General features: G+C 44.3%; 2 protein-coding genes across 2 annotated transcripts in view; one reads left to right on the top strand and one right to left on the bottom strand.

Annotated features, from left to right (window-relative positions):
- Nucleotides 1-584: 584 nt before the first annotated feature.
- Nucleotides 585-16202, top strand: MCM10 (minichromosome maintenance 10 replication initiation factor). Its single transcript, XM_077179227.1, has 19 exons — nt 585-637; nt 1406-1726; nt 2497-2601; nt 3184-3318; nt 3533-3707; nt 4373-4538; nt 5640-5807; nt 7093-7209; nt 8230-8429; nt 9357-9457; nt 10469-10570; nt 10669-10786; nt 11140-11368; nt 12156-12281; nt 12951-13106; nt 13972-14085; nt 14795-14940; nt 15160-15202; nt 15573-16202. The coding sequence occupies exons 1-19, from the start codon at nt 631-633 to the stop codon at nt 15654-15656; spliced, it is 2613 nt and encodes an 870-aa protein (XP_077035342.1). The 5' UTR covers nt 585-630; the 3' UTR covers nt 15657-16202.
- Nucleotides 6242-17791, bottom strand: part of PHYH (phytanoyl-CoA 2-hydroxylase) — a 24636-nt gene continuing 13086 nt past the window's right edge. Inside the window, exons 9-10 of the mRNA XM_077179226.1 lie at nt 17042-17155; nt 6242-7157 (exon numbers count right to left, since the gene is read on the bottom strand). Coding sequence (XP_077035341.1) covers nt 17081-17155 — 75 coding nt within the window. The 3' untranslated portion in view covers nt 6242-7157; nt 17042-17080. The remainder of the gene's footprint in view (nt 7158-17041; nt 17156-17791) is intronic.

The following is a 17791-nucleotide window of genomic DNA, read 5'->3' as shown; positions in this document are numbered from 1 at the left end:
CTATCAAAAGTGGGCGAAACAAAAGATTCTGCAGCAGGAAGATCTGTAAGCACAGTTGGAGTTAGGGTTTTTGACTCATTTGGCCTCAGTGGATATCCCATCTTTCTTGTCTAAGCTTCCCTGGCCCATTCGTGTCCGGCCGTGCTGATTTATTTTTTCACGGACCTATGGAGAAGCTGTGAGTAAAGCAGAATGTGCACTTTTGAGAATAACAACTGTTAGACTTTAATAACTATAGTTAAATGCTAGTTGTAATTATGGTGTACTCAGTGTAATCAGGTGAGGTAGAATTGGTTATTACTGTGAGAATGTAGTAGGCATTTCTTAAATTCTTTGTCTGTAGTGGGCTTTTTTTATAAAAATAGTGTCCTTACACTGCAGCGGGTTAAACATGGGTCAGAGTTTTGATCTAGAAAATGTATGTGAGGGTTTTAAATTGAGTGGAGTTCTCATCTGTGGCTCTAAACAAAACCAAGCTGGAAGATTGCAAGTTGTCAAACAAGGAGCCTGAACACAATAACAATATATATTTCTATATAAGTTATATGTACTTTAACAGTATCACTTTTGTTCTTCCTGTAACAGAATATTTTTGCCTTGAGGAGCTCTTGAAGAAATCCTGCTGAAACTATGGACGGTAAGGGAGAAAATTCTGTTCCGTTATCAGCCTGTTAGCTAATAAGTTCAAGTATTCAGAAAACCTGGCGAGGCTTTTAGCAAAGGAATTTACACTCCCCTGAGTTTATTTGCTGAGTCCTTTGAGGTTGCCTCTTGCTTTCTTTATTGTCACTTTCCTGTGAGGCTGCTGTTTGCCTTCCCTGGTTTGGTGTTTTCCTCAGCAGCAAAGGCTAAATTAGTTTCTTGGCTTGCTGAGATTTTCATTTCTGCTCTGTCACATTCCTCTCTCTGTACTTATCTCTTCTCCATATTTGTCCCTATTTCTTTGTTCTCCTCGTTTTTCCAGGAGCACACTGTATCCTATGAGATGCTTTGTTGCCTGCCTTGCACATCCCTCTTCCCCTTTCTTTGGCAAAAGCCACATCAGTGTGTCTGTTGGCTACATGTTTACAGGTTCCAGGCTTTTCTGTGTAACAGCAGCTGCTGTTCGAGGAACTGCAGAGGAGGAAAAGCCAGTGCTGAGTAGCTGGCAAGTTTTCTGCTGACTTGCCAGCCTGTGCCACGAGCTGAGAGCATCTGCAACTACATTTCCATCTGGCCTCACAGCCAGAAGCTGCTCTAGATGCCTTTAGTTAAACCTGAAATGTATTTTTTTTTAAATGCTACTTGCTGCTCTGATTTAGTTTCAGTTGTCGTTAGCTTGTAATCAAGGTGTCTTGGATGTTTATTCCTTAGCAGCTTTTCTTTAACTTGACAGAAATAACTCTGAGTTTGATTTTTGCCTTAGCTGATGATGACTTGGATCTGCTGGCTTCTCTTCTGGAAGAAAATGAAGCAACTGAGGAGGGGAATTCTCCTGAGGAGGAAGATGCACCAGAGGATGAAGATGGAGAACCAGATGAGTACGATGAGCTCTTTGATGCAGAAGATGATGCATCCTACACTGAGGAGGCTGATGCTGAGGACAGCACTATTGATGAGCAGAAGGAGAACTTGGCTACGCTGTTTGGAGATGTAGAGGACCTGGTGGAAGAGGAGGAGGCAGAGAAAGCTGTCCCCACTTCAGCTCCCAGTCAAGCAAAGGAGAAAACCAATGAAGAACTGCAAGGTTTCTGCAACAGCATCTTTGATCTGTTTTCTTTGATATATTCTGTCTCTAGAGAGCTAGAGGGCAGGAGGCATAGCCTGCCCCTTCTTGATGATGGCTGGAGAGGAAATACTGAAAGGCCTTGTGAAAGTTTCTAAGTTCAGTTTTCAGGATCCAGTGGCCAAACTCACCAAACCTGTTTTCCCAAAAGAAAGAGAGAGGATTTAAGTAAGGCAGGGAGACTAACAGAGCTGTGCTGAGTAGCATAGGGAAGGTTGCCTGTGTACCTGTGCCTTGTCTGATGAAGGGCAATGTTGCCTCAGTCTTCAGGGCATCACATATCATCCTGGCATCTTTCACCAGCACACCAGTCCCTTCCCACCCAGGATTATTGACAGGAGGTTCTGCCCCAGCAGTGTAGAAGCAGAGCTGGCCACAGCTTTCCTGTGTCCAGGCTGTGTATTTGATTATAGAAGGAAGTACTTCTTAATGCTAAGGAGTGCAATCATCAGCCATTTAAATTGTCTCATGGTGATCAGAAAAGTTTTATTCAACATGGGAACACCACAATTAAGTAAAATATTTTTATTAGAGGACCCAGCTCCAGGCTGTATAGAAAAGTTTGCCTTCACTATGTAGAATCAAGGAAATCTGCATTGAGACTCAAGTCTTCATTTAAGTTTCCATGATGCAGTAAAACTGCCAGACTTCCAGGGATCTCATAAATCCCTGTGTGCAATGGCTTCCTGCTGTCTTCATTATTATCCTTTTTCTTCTCCTTTCTTTCCTAGCTGAGCTGAGAAAATTGCAAGAACAGATGAAGACGTTACAGGAGCAGTTGCAGAAGACTGCTCTTGGGCAAGAATCCAGTTCAGGCCCTGAGAAGAAAACCCCTGGTAATGAAACTAATTAAATGGATTTATGATTTATTGGCTTACCCATGTGAGTTTATAGGCAGGACTTAAAATAATCCTGAAGCAGGCACTAAGTAGCAAGGAGGAGTGGTGATCTGGTGTGTTCCCACACAGGTTGTTTCTTACAGCTACAGATGAAATCAGTTTTGGTCTCTGGATCATGAGTTAATTCTACATTGGACAGGATTCATGACAAAGTGCTCCAGACTCTTCTGGAGGTGTCTCTTCTTACTGGCAGATGTTGGTACATCCAGTATATGCAGCTGTGTTTGTTGCTAGAGTGTGCTAGATGTAGTAATGAACCTTCATGGAAAGATTGCAAAACAGGGAATGTTTCTACTTTCCACAGCTCTGAGGTTGCAGTGACATCCAAAGTCTTAAGTTGTCGTGGGGAAGAGTCTTTGTCACTTTTTCAGCTGTTGCATTTCAGCTGACAACTTGGCTGAAAGGTTTCCATGTGGGGCACTGACTTGGGCTTGTTTTTCAGGAATTACACATTTTGGAGCAGTGCTTAGAGCCTAGTCCAGATTTCAAGGTCTCATAGTTTTTTGTTCCCTTGGCCAGGTAAATCTCCCTGTCCACCCTTAAAGGAAAGGAAAGTTCAGAAGCTGCAAGAGTCACCATGCTTCTCAGCCCAGCTGGGCAATCCTTTACCACCAGCCAAGCAAGGAAGGCAGAAATCAAAAGCATCCTCAGCAGGTACCATTCCCAGTCTACCTTTTACTAAAGCCACTGAGCTGCTGTTGAAAGCTTGTATTTCCCAGCAGTGGTGTGGACACATCCAGGACAGTGTTACACTACTCACTGCACCAGGAGTGATCTGGTCACAGTGGCAGAGAGCTTGTTAATTAATTATTAAATTAATTATTGTATTCTTTGTAATGGGAGCTCTTCCTTTTTTCTTCTGCTAAAGAGAACAAGATTCCTCCTCCACGGCAAGTCCTCAGTCTGGCGTTCCAGCCTCTCAAGTCTGCCGCAGGGAACACCCCCAGTAAGGTGACCAGGGAGAAGACTCCTCATGTGCCTGCATGCTCCAGCACAGCCACACAGCCAGTGTCTGTGGAAACCTTCTCAGGACTGAGATTAAGGTCAGCAGCCCAGCTCTGAGCCCTGTCTGGGGCTATCCCCTCCAGTAAAGGCAAAGAAAACAAAATGTATGTAGGTGGTTTAACCATGTCAGATTAGTCACTTATCATGAAGGGATGTAACACAAAGCCACAGCACTGGCTGGTTGATCAGTAATCATGTAACAGTGACTTTTGGCTCAGTACCATGTTTCTGTTTTCACTTCTGCTCTTTTCTAACAGAAAAGCTCTAATTTCACTAGCACTGCCTTCCCTGGGATATCCTCAGTGGCAGAGCAGGAAAGCAGTGGCCATGTGCAAAGCCCAGCTGAGCTCCAGTTGAGCCGGTTTTGCTGCACATGGAAGCCTCAGGAACCACTCACCATCCCTGTACTCAGTGTGGCCACAAGAGGACTCTGAATCCTCACAGTGTCCTCACCAGAACGAGCTGTATTCCCAGCTCAGTCAGCCATTCTTGGTTAGTCTGAAGTCTGAGCAGAGTTAATGTAGGCTTGGGGCTGAGTAGCTTTCTAATATGGGGGGTTTTATTTCACGTGACCTCAGGGTGAAGCAAGGCACAGAGGTGTTATGCAGGAAGATGTAGCCTCCCCAGGGAAGTGCTGGTTCTTTTTGGTTGTCCATTTGTGCCAATGGATGTGTTGTCTTTTACCTGCTTTTACTGGATCTAGAAAACCCCGGGTGTCTTCAGCCGAAATGGACAGGAAAATGGCTAACAGGAAGCTCATCCGACTGTCTCAGCTGAAGAACAAACTTGCTACTGAAAATCTGGAGGAAATAGACTGGGTAACGTTTGGAGTCATAGTGAAGAAGGTCACTCCTCAGAGTGCAAATAATGTAAGTAACATCACTGTATCCCTTGCTCAGTTCAAGTGAAATGCTGGTGGTCTTTGCTGAGAAACTTCCTTAGATCTTCAACTTAAGCAGCCAACTTCATGAATTGTGGGGGTCCCAGTTGTGGGTTTCTCTGGGTCTGAATTGAAGGCACTTGAGATGGCAGTTCATGTTTGGACTCAGGTGTTTATTGTTTCTTATCAGTAAAACAGTCTCACTGCTGTGAGTTCTGCAGCTTTTCATTAGAAGGCACAAAATGGCCAACAATCTCTTGTTCCAAGGTCTTTTAAGACTGAACTATCCAATTAAGAACTGACATCCAGATTATTTTCCCTTTTAACCCAATAACTGATCCCAAAGAGCTGCAGTGCTGACTTTCCTGCCCAATTACAAAATGCCACCCAAACCCATGAAGAAGGAAGAAGAAGCATGAAGAAGAAACCCAGGATGACACCCTGTGCCCTCCTCTTGCTTCCATCCGCAACATACCAAAAATCCCAAAACCTAAATTTCTCACCAAGTGATACACCTACACTGCTCTCTATAATCTATTTCACACTTTTGTGGGTTCTAGTCTTGAAGTCTGGGAAACTTTCCATGGAATGAGGGTCAAAGTCAGTGCTCCCCTGGGGGTCAGGGCACCCCAGAGCAGACAGAAATATCCCAGTGCTCTGTCTTTCCACAATGTAGTTAATGGAAAACTTCTGTAGTAAAGATCTGGGCTTGTCTGGTTTCATCCAGTGTTTGTGTCCTGTAGAAAGTCATTGATGAAACAGATCTGGATATGCCATGGTTTTGCATGTTCAGTGGGGTAGAAACCTCTTTATTCAACAAACAAGTGTGCTGCCCAGCTTTGATATCAGAAGGGTTGGTAGGGCAGTAGCAGAATTATTTGCTATTTTGGCCTTTAGGAACCCCAGAACTGGCATAGTGGATGGCTGGAGATACTGTACCTAAGCCCTACTGTGATTGCAAATTGTGCTTTTCTAAATCATGAAAACCTTGGGAGGGGGAACGTCAGAGTAGCTCTTGAAAAGAAACAGCCAGTGGGGAGGCAGTCAGTGTGTGCAGCAAAGCTGAGAGGAAAGGGGGTGTCTGTTCCAGGGCAGGACCTTCAGCATCTGGCGGCTGAACGACCTGCGGAACCTCAACGAATGCGTCTCGCTCTTCCTCTTCGGTGAAGTCCACAAGGAGCACTGGAAGACTGACCAAGGCACAGTCATTGGCCTGCTCAATGCCAACCCCATGAAACCTAAAGAAGGCTCAGACGAGGTGAGAGGGTTTTTCATTCAGCTGTAGATAAAAACCTATACTGAACCTTTTCATATTTGGCTGAGATTTCATTTTATAGTACATCTTCATGTTTAAATTGCAGCAGTCTGCCCAACAGTTTGAATTGCATTCAGGCAGTTGCATGGTGTGTATCTGCTCCTGGCCTCCTGGGAGACTGATCTTTAAGAACTCATATTAAACACTTAAACCCAGAGTTTATACCAGTTTTTAATCTGCTCTCAGTTGCAGTTGGCTCTTCCACAAATATAGAGTGTGTATTTTCATTTCAGTTTATTCAACTATTTCAGTGTAACACCTATTTCAACCTAGAGGTCTCTCAAAGCTGAAAAAGGAGGAGAAATACATTTCTCTCTTCTAATTGAAGCATGAGATATGACTTCAAAATGTTTCTGGTTCAAAAATTGCAACAGAGAGGCAGCAATATTTGATTTATTAAACAAACCATGTATTATGTAAATATATGTCAGCTGATACATAGTAGTTCACTTGTTTAATTGATTATTTATAAATGCAGAACATGCAGAACATTTAAGATGGCTTCATTTTGCTAATAAATTAATATATTTTTCATTGCACTGCAATGGAACCCATTTCCAGTTACTTCTGTCAAGGGGGATTTCAGACTAGTAGCTGATCATGTAGTGTTCTGCGTGTTAAATTCTCCAAATAGAAAAATTAAGGCTCTCATTAATTGTCTTTTAAGCTATATAATTGCTTAAATTAGCATGAATAAGCAGTAGATAGTCCCGTTGGTGAGCAGAAAGGCACACCAGATTTAATAGGAGGGCTGCATTTAACTGTCAAGAATGGCTCCTCCTAGCTGAAATGTTCACATTTATTACTACATTAAAACTGACTTCTGAAATTGTTCCTTGGCTACAGACACAGTCCCTGGTGTATTTGGGGGTGTGAAGCAGACACTTCTTGCACAGGACTCAGTTTTGATTGGACCAAGACATTTGGAGAAGGACAGAGAGCCCTGGTACAGCATTCCTCCCATCCCTTGCTGGATGTGGAGGTTAATGATGGTATCAGAGCCAAGGAGCTGTACAGGACCATTTACAGCAAATTAGAACTGCTTTAGCTGTTGTTTGGTTTCCTGAGGCTCTGAGCATAGAACTCAAATGTCTTTCACTTGGCTTTCTTAAGCTAGGCCTATATTTTAAGACTACATTGTTAGTACCAGAGGTACTGAACCAGATCAGAGACAAACCAGTGACTTCTAGAAAGAGGTCTGACCAGGAGTGTTCTGTTTTCTGTCTAGGTGTGTTTGTCCATTGACCATCCCCAGAAGATCCTCCTCATGGGAGAAGCTCTGGATTTGGGCACCTGCAAAGCCAGGAAGAAGAATGGTGATCCTTGTGCACAGATTGTGAACCTGGTCTGTATCTCAGTAATCAGGGCATTCCTAAGCTGTTGGTGAAAATCTGGCTGCTGATTTTGTACTGATACTCTGACTTTTTTACTTGTACTTCTGGATCTTGACTTGCAACTAACTAAAGTGGGTGGAGAAAGTGAGAAATGAAACTCAGAGGAGCTCTTTCTGTGCTGTCACTGTGCAGGGGATTTCCCTAAATGCCAGGTTGGTGCTGCAGTGAAAGGAGATGGTATTGACCCATGAGGCCACAGCCTTTCACTCTCCTTTGCTCCATTGCAAGCTTCCATGCACTGCACTAGAAAACTCATTCAGAGAAAAACAACATGAGATTTTTTTTGGGGAATGGCTATTTTTTGGAATGGTTTTAACCCAGTAAGCTCCCTTGTCCAGCATACCTGCAAGCTGTTAGAGTACTTACACCTGAATGTGGGGCACTGGAAATGAGAGAAAAAAAGTTTTGGGATCCTTTTAGGACATTACTGACTTGTACTAGTTTAAAGGATTTGTGGATTATGTTACTTCATGGCTATGGTGATGCTGTGATAGCTGAAAGGAACCTTGTCTGAGTCAGAAGGGTTGAAGATAGTAGGGTATCAGAAGGAGGAGAAAAAATGAAGGAATTAAGAACTGGGAAGAAGAAAAACACAGGAGGTACTTGTAGCCAATCAAGTCTGTGATTGCAGACCCACTCTGGGAGGAGGCTAATGTGCAGACAGTACATAAAACTGAGTGAGGAATACAGAATCTGGGCAAGATGTCCTGGGTGGGAAATGAGCTGACTTCAAGGAATACCTTAAAATTCCTTGATGCACAGAGTTGTTTCTAGTGATTAGTACAGGCAATTTTAGCTTTGTTTTTTGTTGCTCAAGTGTGGGCACATTTTTGCTTCGTTGATCAAATGCTGGAGTACCACAGTAGAGATGTTACTTCATTTTAGCCATACAAGGATGCATGTGGGGGAGAGGAATGGAGGGAATTGTAATTGCTGGTGTTCTGTAACAGGCCTCTCCTGTTTCCTTTCAGAATGACTGTGAATACTGTCAGTACCACATCCAGTCCCAGTACAAGAAGCTCAGCTCGAAGCGAGCAGATCTGCAGTCCACCTTCTCTGGGGGCCGCATTCCCAGAAAAGCTGCTCGGAAAAATCCCACTTTGAAGGAGAGGCTGTGTCAGGATGGCTTTTACTATGGAGGAGTCTCTTCAGCAGCATATGCAGCCTCAGTGTAAGATAAACCATTTATTTCCCTTGCTTTTGAACAGAATTTCCCAGAATTACATATACAAGGGAGCCTGAATCTATGTCTAAGGGAATCTATTCATTTAGAGAATGCCTTTGCCTTAACTACATTCACCAAGCAGGAATAAAGCCCCACACTTGGCATAATCCTACTGGCCACATGGGGTAACAGAGCTGCTGTTTGACAGGAAAATTTAAAGTTGGTACTAAGATGTGGTAAGGATTGTTTTTACCTCTACATTAATACTATGGTGTGAAGCCAGGCAGCTTTATGTTTCAGTAGATTAATGGACTTTGAGATCATGAGATCCCAAGCATTTGAATCTCTGAGATTGGAAGTGTATTTTCTTAGGGCTTATTGCATTCAATCCCAGAGTCAGTGTTTTCTGTATTTCCTCATGTCTTCCCTGGCTGAAATAATACATTGTCACTCTGGGTTAATGAGGAAACAGGACTGACCAAGATCAGTATGCATCTCATAGGGGCCAGGTCCTTTATCCAAATCCCATGAAGACAGCTGTGGAAAGATGAGTCACAGCTGGATCCAGCCCTGTGCTTGGACACAGCTTTTATTCCCTTACCACTGCCCTCTGATACCTGGTCTGACTCCACAGTAATGAAGCAATTCCAACCTCATTTCCATCTCTGGAATGACCTGTGAGCAAAGCAAAGCTTGGATCTATGTTTAGTTTTCCTGTAATGCAAAGGAAATACATATCTCAACAAAGGGAGAAATAGGAGATCCTAAACATTATGCTGGAATTTGGATTTAGAGTCACATCCTTCCAAAAACCAGACAGCTGGCCCTTTAGGTGGCTGGAGTTTTGCTGTAGCACTGGGCTAGTATTCAGCTTCTGTCCTTGCTCTAAGCATGGGAAAACTCTGATATTCTGTATTTATTTCCTTTTTCTAGTGCTACAGCTGCTGTGCCAAAAAGGAAGATTCAAACCACTCTCTCCAACCTGGTCGTGAAAGGATCTGATGCAATTGTCCAGGAAACCAGGCAGAAAATTGGTACCCAATTGCTCAAGTAGTCTCTTCACTCTTTAGATGTTTCCAGCTTGATGTGTAGATGTGTCCCAGGGCCCTCTAGTCACTAACTGAACCTGGCAGTCACTTTGCTGCAGAAGGGGTCATTTGCTTCCTCAGTTGGTCAAAACTCCTCTTCCCTCTTGAGATCACAGTTTCAAGGCAAATGTAATAAGCAACTGTGTGGCTTCTTGCATCTTTTTTTCATCAGTGCCCCCAAATTAAGTCTCCTGTTCTGTCTTTGGACAGTGACAGAAGATCTTTGCCAGATTAATGGGAATTGGAAGTTTTAAGAACTTTGAACCAGAGGATTTATTTTATTTGATTAAAATAAATTACTTCTGCCACCTTGAAAGCTTCTAAGGAATACTAAGTATAAATGAGTCAGGTCTGCAATGCAGGCCACCTCCTGAGAACCCACCTTGTTTCTAGTGCTTTTCTTTTGTGTCAAAGCATGTTCCTTTTGTAGCCCCTGGGATGTCATCAGTCTCTCCTGCCTCTGTTTTGTTTCTGTAAAGCTCTTAATATTACACTCTCTATGCTCTTTGGACAGCAGGTGACAGATTATTCAAACTGTGTTCTAGGTGCCACTTAGTCTTATTTACATCTTCCAGTTCCATCTGTTGGTTGCCTCCATTTCAGACAACATAAGAGTATGTCCATAGCAGCTTTTAGCTGCTCTGAATTCTGCAGGAGTGTTCCATAAAGTGTGGAGCCTTCAGGACTGTCAAGCATCCTAAAAACAGGAATGGTGCAAGTAACACAGACAGCCAAGGCTGATGAGGAACTGATTGAGTTGCTGAAGTGATAGAAATGTCTGTGACAAATGACAAGACCTTGGGCAACCAAATATAATGTAAAGGTTGGTCTTGCTTTAAGAAGTGGTCAGCTGACCTGCAAGGGTTTCTTCCAACCTAGACAAGTTTACATCTCAAAAGCCAGGCCTGCTTCCCTTCCTCAGGTCAAATCTGTTGTATTTCTGCCTCTTCCACTCAGGTGCAGCAAAGAGACCCATGCAGTGCTCTGAAGAATTCAGGGAACTGCTGGCACAGCCAACTTTTGGAGCACGAAACCTCTGCAAACACTGGACCAAAACAGGTATTGTCCTTTTGCCTGAAGGAAGACCCACTCCCAAAATCACTCTACCTCCTTTTGAACAAAGTGGCTTTTTATTTTGCTTTATTATTTTTTCACAGATGCTGAAAAGAAGCAAGGGGCAGATTTCCAGTCTATCTCTGCTTCAGCCCTGATCAAGCAACAGAAACAGAAATTGCTGGAGGCCAGAAGAAAGCGATCTGAAGAGATTCAGAGGCGGTAAGACACACTGGATTTCACAGGAAGGTTCTGTTACTGTATCCATAAGGATAGCTCTGTTTTCACTTCTTCTCAGCTTTGTGTGATGTCTCTCTCTGATTTTAGCTTTGAAAACAATTGGTCATTCACTCCTTCTGGTGACTTGTTCAAGTCACTTTTGATTTCAGTGACCCAGTGAGTCCTTAACCAGTTTCGTTTTCTTCTCCTGAATGCCAAAATTGCTGTGTGTTTCTTTTAGCAATTAAAGGTCAAATAGTAAAAAATCTTAGTCTGCATCCCCTCCTATTGGTTTCTTAAACCTTTTTATCTGTGATTTATGTCTCTAATTGAATGAATTATTCTTGTCTTACAAGGTTTCTCCAGAACACAGGTAAAGCCAGCATTCCTGCTCTCCCATCCTCCTCCAGACAGACCTCCCTCCATTCCCCAGTGCCTGGGGCAGAGTTTCCCAAAGCTGCAAAAATGGCAACTCCTCAAAGGCCCAGGCTAGGTACAGGCTTCTCAGAAGGAGAAGATATCCTCTTCTTTGACAAGTCTCCTCCTCCAAGGCCAAAGCTAGACAGCTTGGCAGAAGCCAAAAAGGTACCAGCTCTTTGGGTCTTTAAAGTATTAAAAAGAGGTTAAGGGAAATTTGGTTTGTGGTAGAAGAGGACTTTGGTCAGCTCAGTTCTGGTGTTAGTGAAGTTTCTCATTTGTGGGATCACACAGGATACTTGTCAGTGCCAAAGTCCATGCTGCCATCTTGCCTTCAGTCAATCTCTTGAGGGAAGGGATTTGTGCTGAAAATCCCTCGAGAGCTAAACTCTGGCACTGCTAGTGCAGTGTAATGCAGGTGTTTTCTGTTTGACAGGTAGGTAAGCAACTGGTTTAGTTGTGTTGTGCCATGAGTCTGGATAATTTTATTTTCCAGCCAAAATAGTCTGCATCTTTTTTGGCAAAAATATGTTCATTGTTTGTCAAAGAAACTTTTCCAGCTAGAATGAGGAGGTCTTAGCATTCTGGGAGTATGAGAAGGAATAGTTGTAATAAATTTTCTATTAGTTCCTAATTATTATAAATTTATGTGGAAATCTCAAGTGAATTGATTTCTCTGAAAAACTTGCTGATTTGTGAAGCAGGTAAAGCTCAGCTGCAGAGACCCCAGGCCTGGTAACACCCGTGGAGAGGTGATTTTCTGCTTTGGGAAATCCCAAAAGGTTGGGTGTATGTCAGAGCTGGGAATTCTCTTGGGCCTCTCTCCAAACAGCTCCATGCTCAGGCCAGTGGATGTTGTCTCTTCCAGCTGAGAGCCTTTCTCTGCTACTCCTGGGCTCAGGAGCTGGAACCAGACAGGTCACAGCCTCAGTTCCCTGCTCTTTCTGTTTTCCAGCTGGCTGCAATACGGCGGCTGCGAGCAAAGGGCCAGATCCTTCCCAAAACAGACCCAAACAGCGTCAAGAGGAAACGGACTGATGCTGAGGATGTCCTAGAAATTGTTGAAAGAGTTGAGAAAAATGTTGCTCAGCCACGAGGTGCAGAAGCAGACAGTGGTATGTACTGTTAGCTTCTAGAACAGAAAAAATGTGCTTCTGTCCTACTGACAGAGCAGGAGTTGCTCTGGGTTAAGGACTTAATTGCTGTGCTAAAAAGAGGCCAAGTTAGGTCTGTTTGGAACTTCCAAGGGTTTGTTGGAAAGACTAAAAAAAAAAATCTCTAACCCTATGGAGAAAGTGTGAGATGTAATCTCTGCTATCTCCCTGTGCTCCTCTCTGTTCTCTTTCTTCTGGCACTTGAGCATCTGCAGTGCAAGGCTGACTTCACCAAGGGAGAACAAGAACCCTCCCACCTGGGAAAGTATCTGAATTTTTTGTGGGAACTTGAGTTTGCCTGCTGGTGATTTACTGTGTGATCTTGGATGAATTGTTTAATTCCCTTTAAAGTTTCTTCATCAGTCAGTGAGGGAACACTGCTTGCACTCCTGGGAGCAATGTGAAAATTCCTAGTACAGTGCTTTGAGAGAAGATGCAATGTTATTTTTAAAAAATACTTTTATTTTTTCTGAAGCCATATTTGAACTTGTTTTCATGTTCCCAAACTATGGAAGGCTGCTGTTTGACCTGAACATCTGCCTGAGAGACCTGAGACTTCCAAAATCTCCTGCAGTGAGCAAGTTTAGCCATCAGAGCCTTGTTATGTAGGACTGAACCTTTTTGTCTCCCTAGAAATGGATGAACTGGAGCCTGCCCAAAAGAAACGGCGTGAGCAGCTGGCCTATCTGGAGTCAGAAGAGTTCCAGAAAATCCTGAAGGCCAAGTCCAAGCACACAGATGTCCTAAAAGAGGTATGGCCTCCATCCAGCTGTGACTGAGGGCTTAGAACTGGGAGCTGACTGGACTCCCCATGAATTCAGCAAGAAGCAGGCACCCAGCATCTCACAGGCTCCAGCCTGTCCTGAGGAGTAGGGCTGGGTGTCTCTGGCACACAGGGCACAGTGCCTGCAAGTCAGCACTGCTGCCATAGCCAGGGTAAGGTCATGTTGCCAGCTGACACCAGTTTTATTCTTGAGTTTGGAAGAATCAGTGAAGTTTCCTATTGGTGGATAACCAAAAAAATCCCTCTGCCTTAAAATCAAATGAGCCACATGCCTATTTTGTCCCTCATTACTTGACATCTTGGCCACATAAAGCCAGCTGCCACCTTCATCTGGGGCTCAGCTGTGAAATGCCATCAGGTGCCCTGGAGAGCTGAGAGGTTGGCTTTGTCACACTGGGGGTCTCTGCTGAGCACTTCCCCAGGGTTACAGCACCTCCAATGGCACAGGGCTCTTGTCTTGGACACTTACTGACAAGTCATAGTTGTTTTAAGGTCTTCTGGGGAGTAATATTTTGGCTAAGAACCCATTCCATTAATTCCATCTGCCTACCTGACTTCTCTCTGCACTGTCCTCGTGGCTATGTGCTCATTTCAGTACTTCCTGCTGTTGTTAACCTTCCCACTCGTGCATTTCAGAGCTGGCTCATGTCATTGCAGTGAGCTACAGCACGTGTACAATAATGGATTGTTTGGAACAAGAGAGATGTTGTGTTTCTCTGCTCCCAGACTGCAGTCTGCTTCAAGCAGGCCTGATAATAATTTGCCTTTGGGCTATTTATGGAGTGGCTTCTCCCCTCTTTGTGTCCTCACAACCCTTTTTGTGTGCCCCACAGGCTGAGGCTGAACTGCAGGAGAAATACTTTCAGCCCCTGGTGAAAAAGGAAGAACTGGAAGAGAAGATGAGGAACATTAAAGCAGTGAAATGCCGAGTTGTGACATGTAAAACAGTGAGTGAAGGGGAGCCAGGGTACCAGCAGGGGAGTGGAACATGGATCCTACAAAATGGTGCAGGACTATCCTGCAGACTCCCATCTGCCACTCTCTTGGCTGTGGTCCAGTGCAGGGATTGATGCTTTGTTCCTCATGCCTGTTGCTGAGAGCAGTTCAGAGTGACTGAGACATGGCAAGGCTTCAGTGCTTATGCCAGTGGTTCCATGGGTATTGCTGTCCTGAATTTCTCCATTTCTTCCATGAAGTGCTTTGTACCAGCACCCTCAGTTCCCCATATTTCATGAAAAAATAAGCAAAGTCCTTGAAAACATTAACACTGCGTGGGAATCCTCTATCTGCATTTCCAGGGATTTTGCTATCTGGAAGAGGATGGGAGCTTTATGACTGTCCCAAATGTGCTGAGAGGAAGGGAAGCATTCCTCCCACTTCCAAAGTTTCAGCCCCTGCTGAACTTTACCTCTTGCTGCCTTCCCTACCTGTTTTGGGTTGCACAGAGGGACTTGTGTCCCATGAAGTGCTGGGAGCAGGACCACAGGGTGGTGGCAAGGGGAGGATGGCATTAGAAGGAGCAGTGACAAAGCCTGGGGTGGTGATCCAACTGCTGGGCTCCTCGGGATGGGAGAGGACAGGGATGCTTTCCTCTGAACATTGAGCTGCTGCCAGTCCCCAGAGCAGGTCTCATACACACTCTCTCCTCCCTGACAGTGTAATTACACCTATTTCAAGCCTCTGGAGACTTGTGTGCAGGATAACCACAACTACCTCTGGCATGATGCCATCAAGAGATTTTTCAAATGTCCTTGTGGAAGCAGAGCTATTTCCCTTGACAGGCTTCCAAAAAAGCCCTGCAGGTAAGAAATGAGCCTCATGAAATAGGGACTGGGATTTAGGTACTGTCCCTTCACAAGTAACTTGCTGTGAGTCACATAACCATGTCCTAAAAGGGCAATGGTGGCCCTTGTGGCAAGGAGCATGGGCTGGGTGTGGGGCTACTTCAGGATCCCCTCACCCTGTGCAGCAAACACAGCACAGTGATCCTCACATCCTCACATGCCATCTTCATCTTTCAGTTACTGTGGCCTCTTCAAGTGGGAGCGAGATGGGATGCTAAAGGTGAGTGTGAGTGAGCACCTCAGCACTCTGGCTGCTTCCTGTGGTACTTCTGTCCCCCTCTTTGCTTCTGTGCCCCTGTAAGCTCCCAGCAAAGCCACCAGCTCTGTATTTTGGCAGGTACACACAGGTGCCTGCAGGCTGTGTTATAGTGCACTTCTACTTTTGCTTTCTGTCCTCAAAGCTTTGTTTTATTTAACTGTGGGGAAATGGCATTTGACCAAAGTTGTAAGAATTCAGAATGTCGAGGTCCCTAGAGGGTCTGTCAGTGCTTAGTCAGGTAATTTAGCCCTACCACAATTTCTGCAAGAGAAGTGTTTGGGAGATTGCTACCACACATTTAACTTCTTTTCTCCATGGTTTGTGTTTCCAGGAGAAAAAAGGTCCGAAGATTGGTGGAGAAACGCTTTTACCGAGAGGAGAAGAACAACCAAAATTTCTCAATAGTCTCAAGTGACCTGGAGTTGATTTCTTCCATAACATATGCATGGATTTTTGTGTCTGAAACACATTTATACTGGACTGCTAAGAGGATTCAGGTTTTAGTGATAAATCATTAGGGGAATCAGTTTTTGATGAAAGGATCATCTGCCAAGGGTCCACCAGGCTGCTGCGTGGATATGGAACTTTGTTCTTCTTTTAACTGACTGAAGAAGGCTTCATGTGAAAGGCACAGTCATGCCTGTTCTTTCCAGCTAACAACACAAGAGTGACCTCACTATTAGGTGACAAATCATCATGAATGGGACTGACTGTAGATTCCATAAGCACTTACGAAATTGATACCCTGATGTGTTCATGCCAACCTGTCTTCAGCTCTTGGACAAAAAGGGGGGGAGAGGGTTGTGGGCACAGAGCATTCTCCATTGGCTTCAAAATTACTCACTCTGAACCCTAGATATAGATGGCAAACTGCTATCCTGAGTTTCTCCTTGGCTTACCTGTTACAAAACCCTTCCATGGCTTTGGCCCTGCAAGTCAGCAGTGCTTATGCTGGAAACTCAGCACCATCCACACTACAGCGCTCTTGTGGCTACAGACCTGTAGCTCCCACTTTGAAAAACTTTTTAATGAATCTGGCACCACTTTGTGAGTGGTTTTAAAGAGCTGAGTGATTATATTTAAAGGTTTTTACCCTTTTTCTGGGATATTAAATAGGAACAGTAGCTATGTCAGAACAAGTAGGATGAAATCTCCTTCCAAGAGGTGGTCTCCATACAGGCATTTTTCTGATAGCACATCTCTCTAGGGATGCCTGGGGAATTAAACCAGCTTATCCTGGACTTGAGCCTTTTCCTGCCCCTAGCTCATGCCCAGTAGGATCACAGGATATTTTTAAGTGCCTAAACCCCCCCTAACCTTAGTGATTCAATCAAAGTGCTCCTAAACATCTCACATGTCCCAGTGGTCTTGTCAATGTGTCTTGTTTGCTTGCACAGGGGCTGGAAGAGAAATAAGTGACTTCATTTGGAGCAAATGGACAGATTCACCTCAGCATTCTGCAGCCCTCCTCTCTTACTGGTGCTTTTATTGGTGCCCTGTAGCATTGATTTCAGTCTCCTGTTGGTACCATTTGCTGAGTGGGGACAGCATCAGTAACTGTGACATTGCTTGGCAATGTCTCCTGTGGATTCCTCATTCAGAATAAATAGAGTACAGATTAAAACACTCCCTGCCTGGGTCTGCATGGTATTTCTCTGAGGAAGAGGATGAGTTGCTTCCTCAACATCTTTGTTTTCTCACAAGCTCAGTGCTGAATCACCAAAAGGAACTGGTTTGTTGTGGTCTGTTAGTTCAGCTTTCACAGAATTTGCTCATTCAGACTTAACAGGAGTTTCTCACCTGGAGTCCACAAAACCACCATGGAATTCCACGTTGGTCTCAGCCTTCAAGCAGCATGTTGAAAGCTTCACACTTTTGCCAGTTCCTGTCTCTTGGGCCCAAGGAAAGGAGATTCTGCAGAAATTAAAATGTCAAAGGAGGGTTAATGTTTTGTTTTCATAAATGCCCCCAGGCCTGGGATATGTAAGACATGTATCTCCATGGGAGTGAAAGCAATGCTTGTGTGCAAAAACGGGGTGAATAAACCAAACAAATTCCTTTCCTTAAGCTCTAGCAGTGAACAAGGAGTGGGGGAGATGGATATATTGGGATTTGTGTGCCTCACTGTTCTGAGATGCTTTCTTGTGCCAGAGGTTGCACTACTACCCCCATTCCTGAACACTCTGCTCTAACACCAGGGGAGCTGGGATCAGTCAGGATGGTCACAGCAAGGAGAGGAGGAGAGACTGGCAGGTGCTTTGCCCAAAGCTCTCCAAAATGAGCTTGGCCCAAACATCCTGCAGGACCAGCAGTTGCTGGATTTTTGGGTGACTCAGCTGCAGCTCCCCAATGTTTGCCTCAGACCCAGCACGTGCCTTTCCAGGATTCACTTGGGTTATTCAGCCAAAGAAGCCACAACAGAATTTCTGAGCCACAGAAATAATCCAGTGCAGCCATTCAAGCTGGTTTTGCTACAATTTAATCTTTGTTTCAAAAACAAAATAAAATCCACATTCTCCATCAGCTCTCCCAATCACTTCCCATGTAAGC

This window comes from Agelaius phoeniceus, chromosome 5, assembly GCF_051311805.1.
Source record: "Agelaius phoeniceus isolate bAgePho1 chromosome 5, bAgePho1.hap1, whole genome shotgun sequence".
NCBI classification, from domain to species: Eukaryota; Metazoa; Chordata; class Aves; order Passeriformes; family Icteridae; genus Agelaius; species Agelaius phoeniceus.
This window is presented reverse-complemented; position numbering and strand designations above follow the sequence as displayed.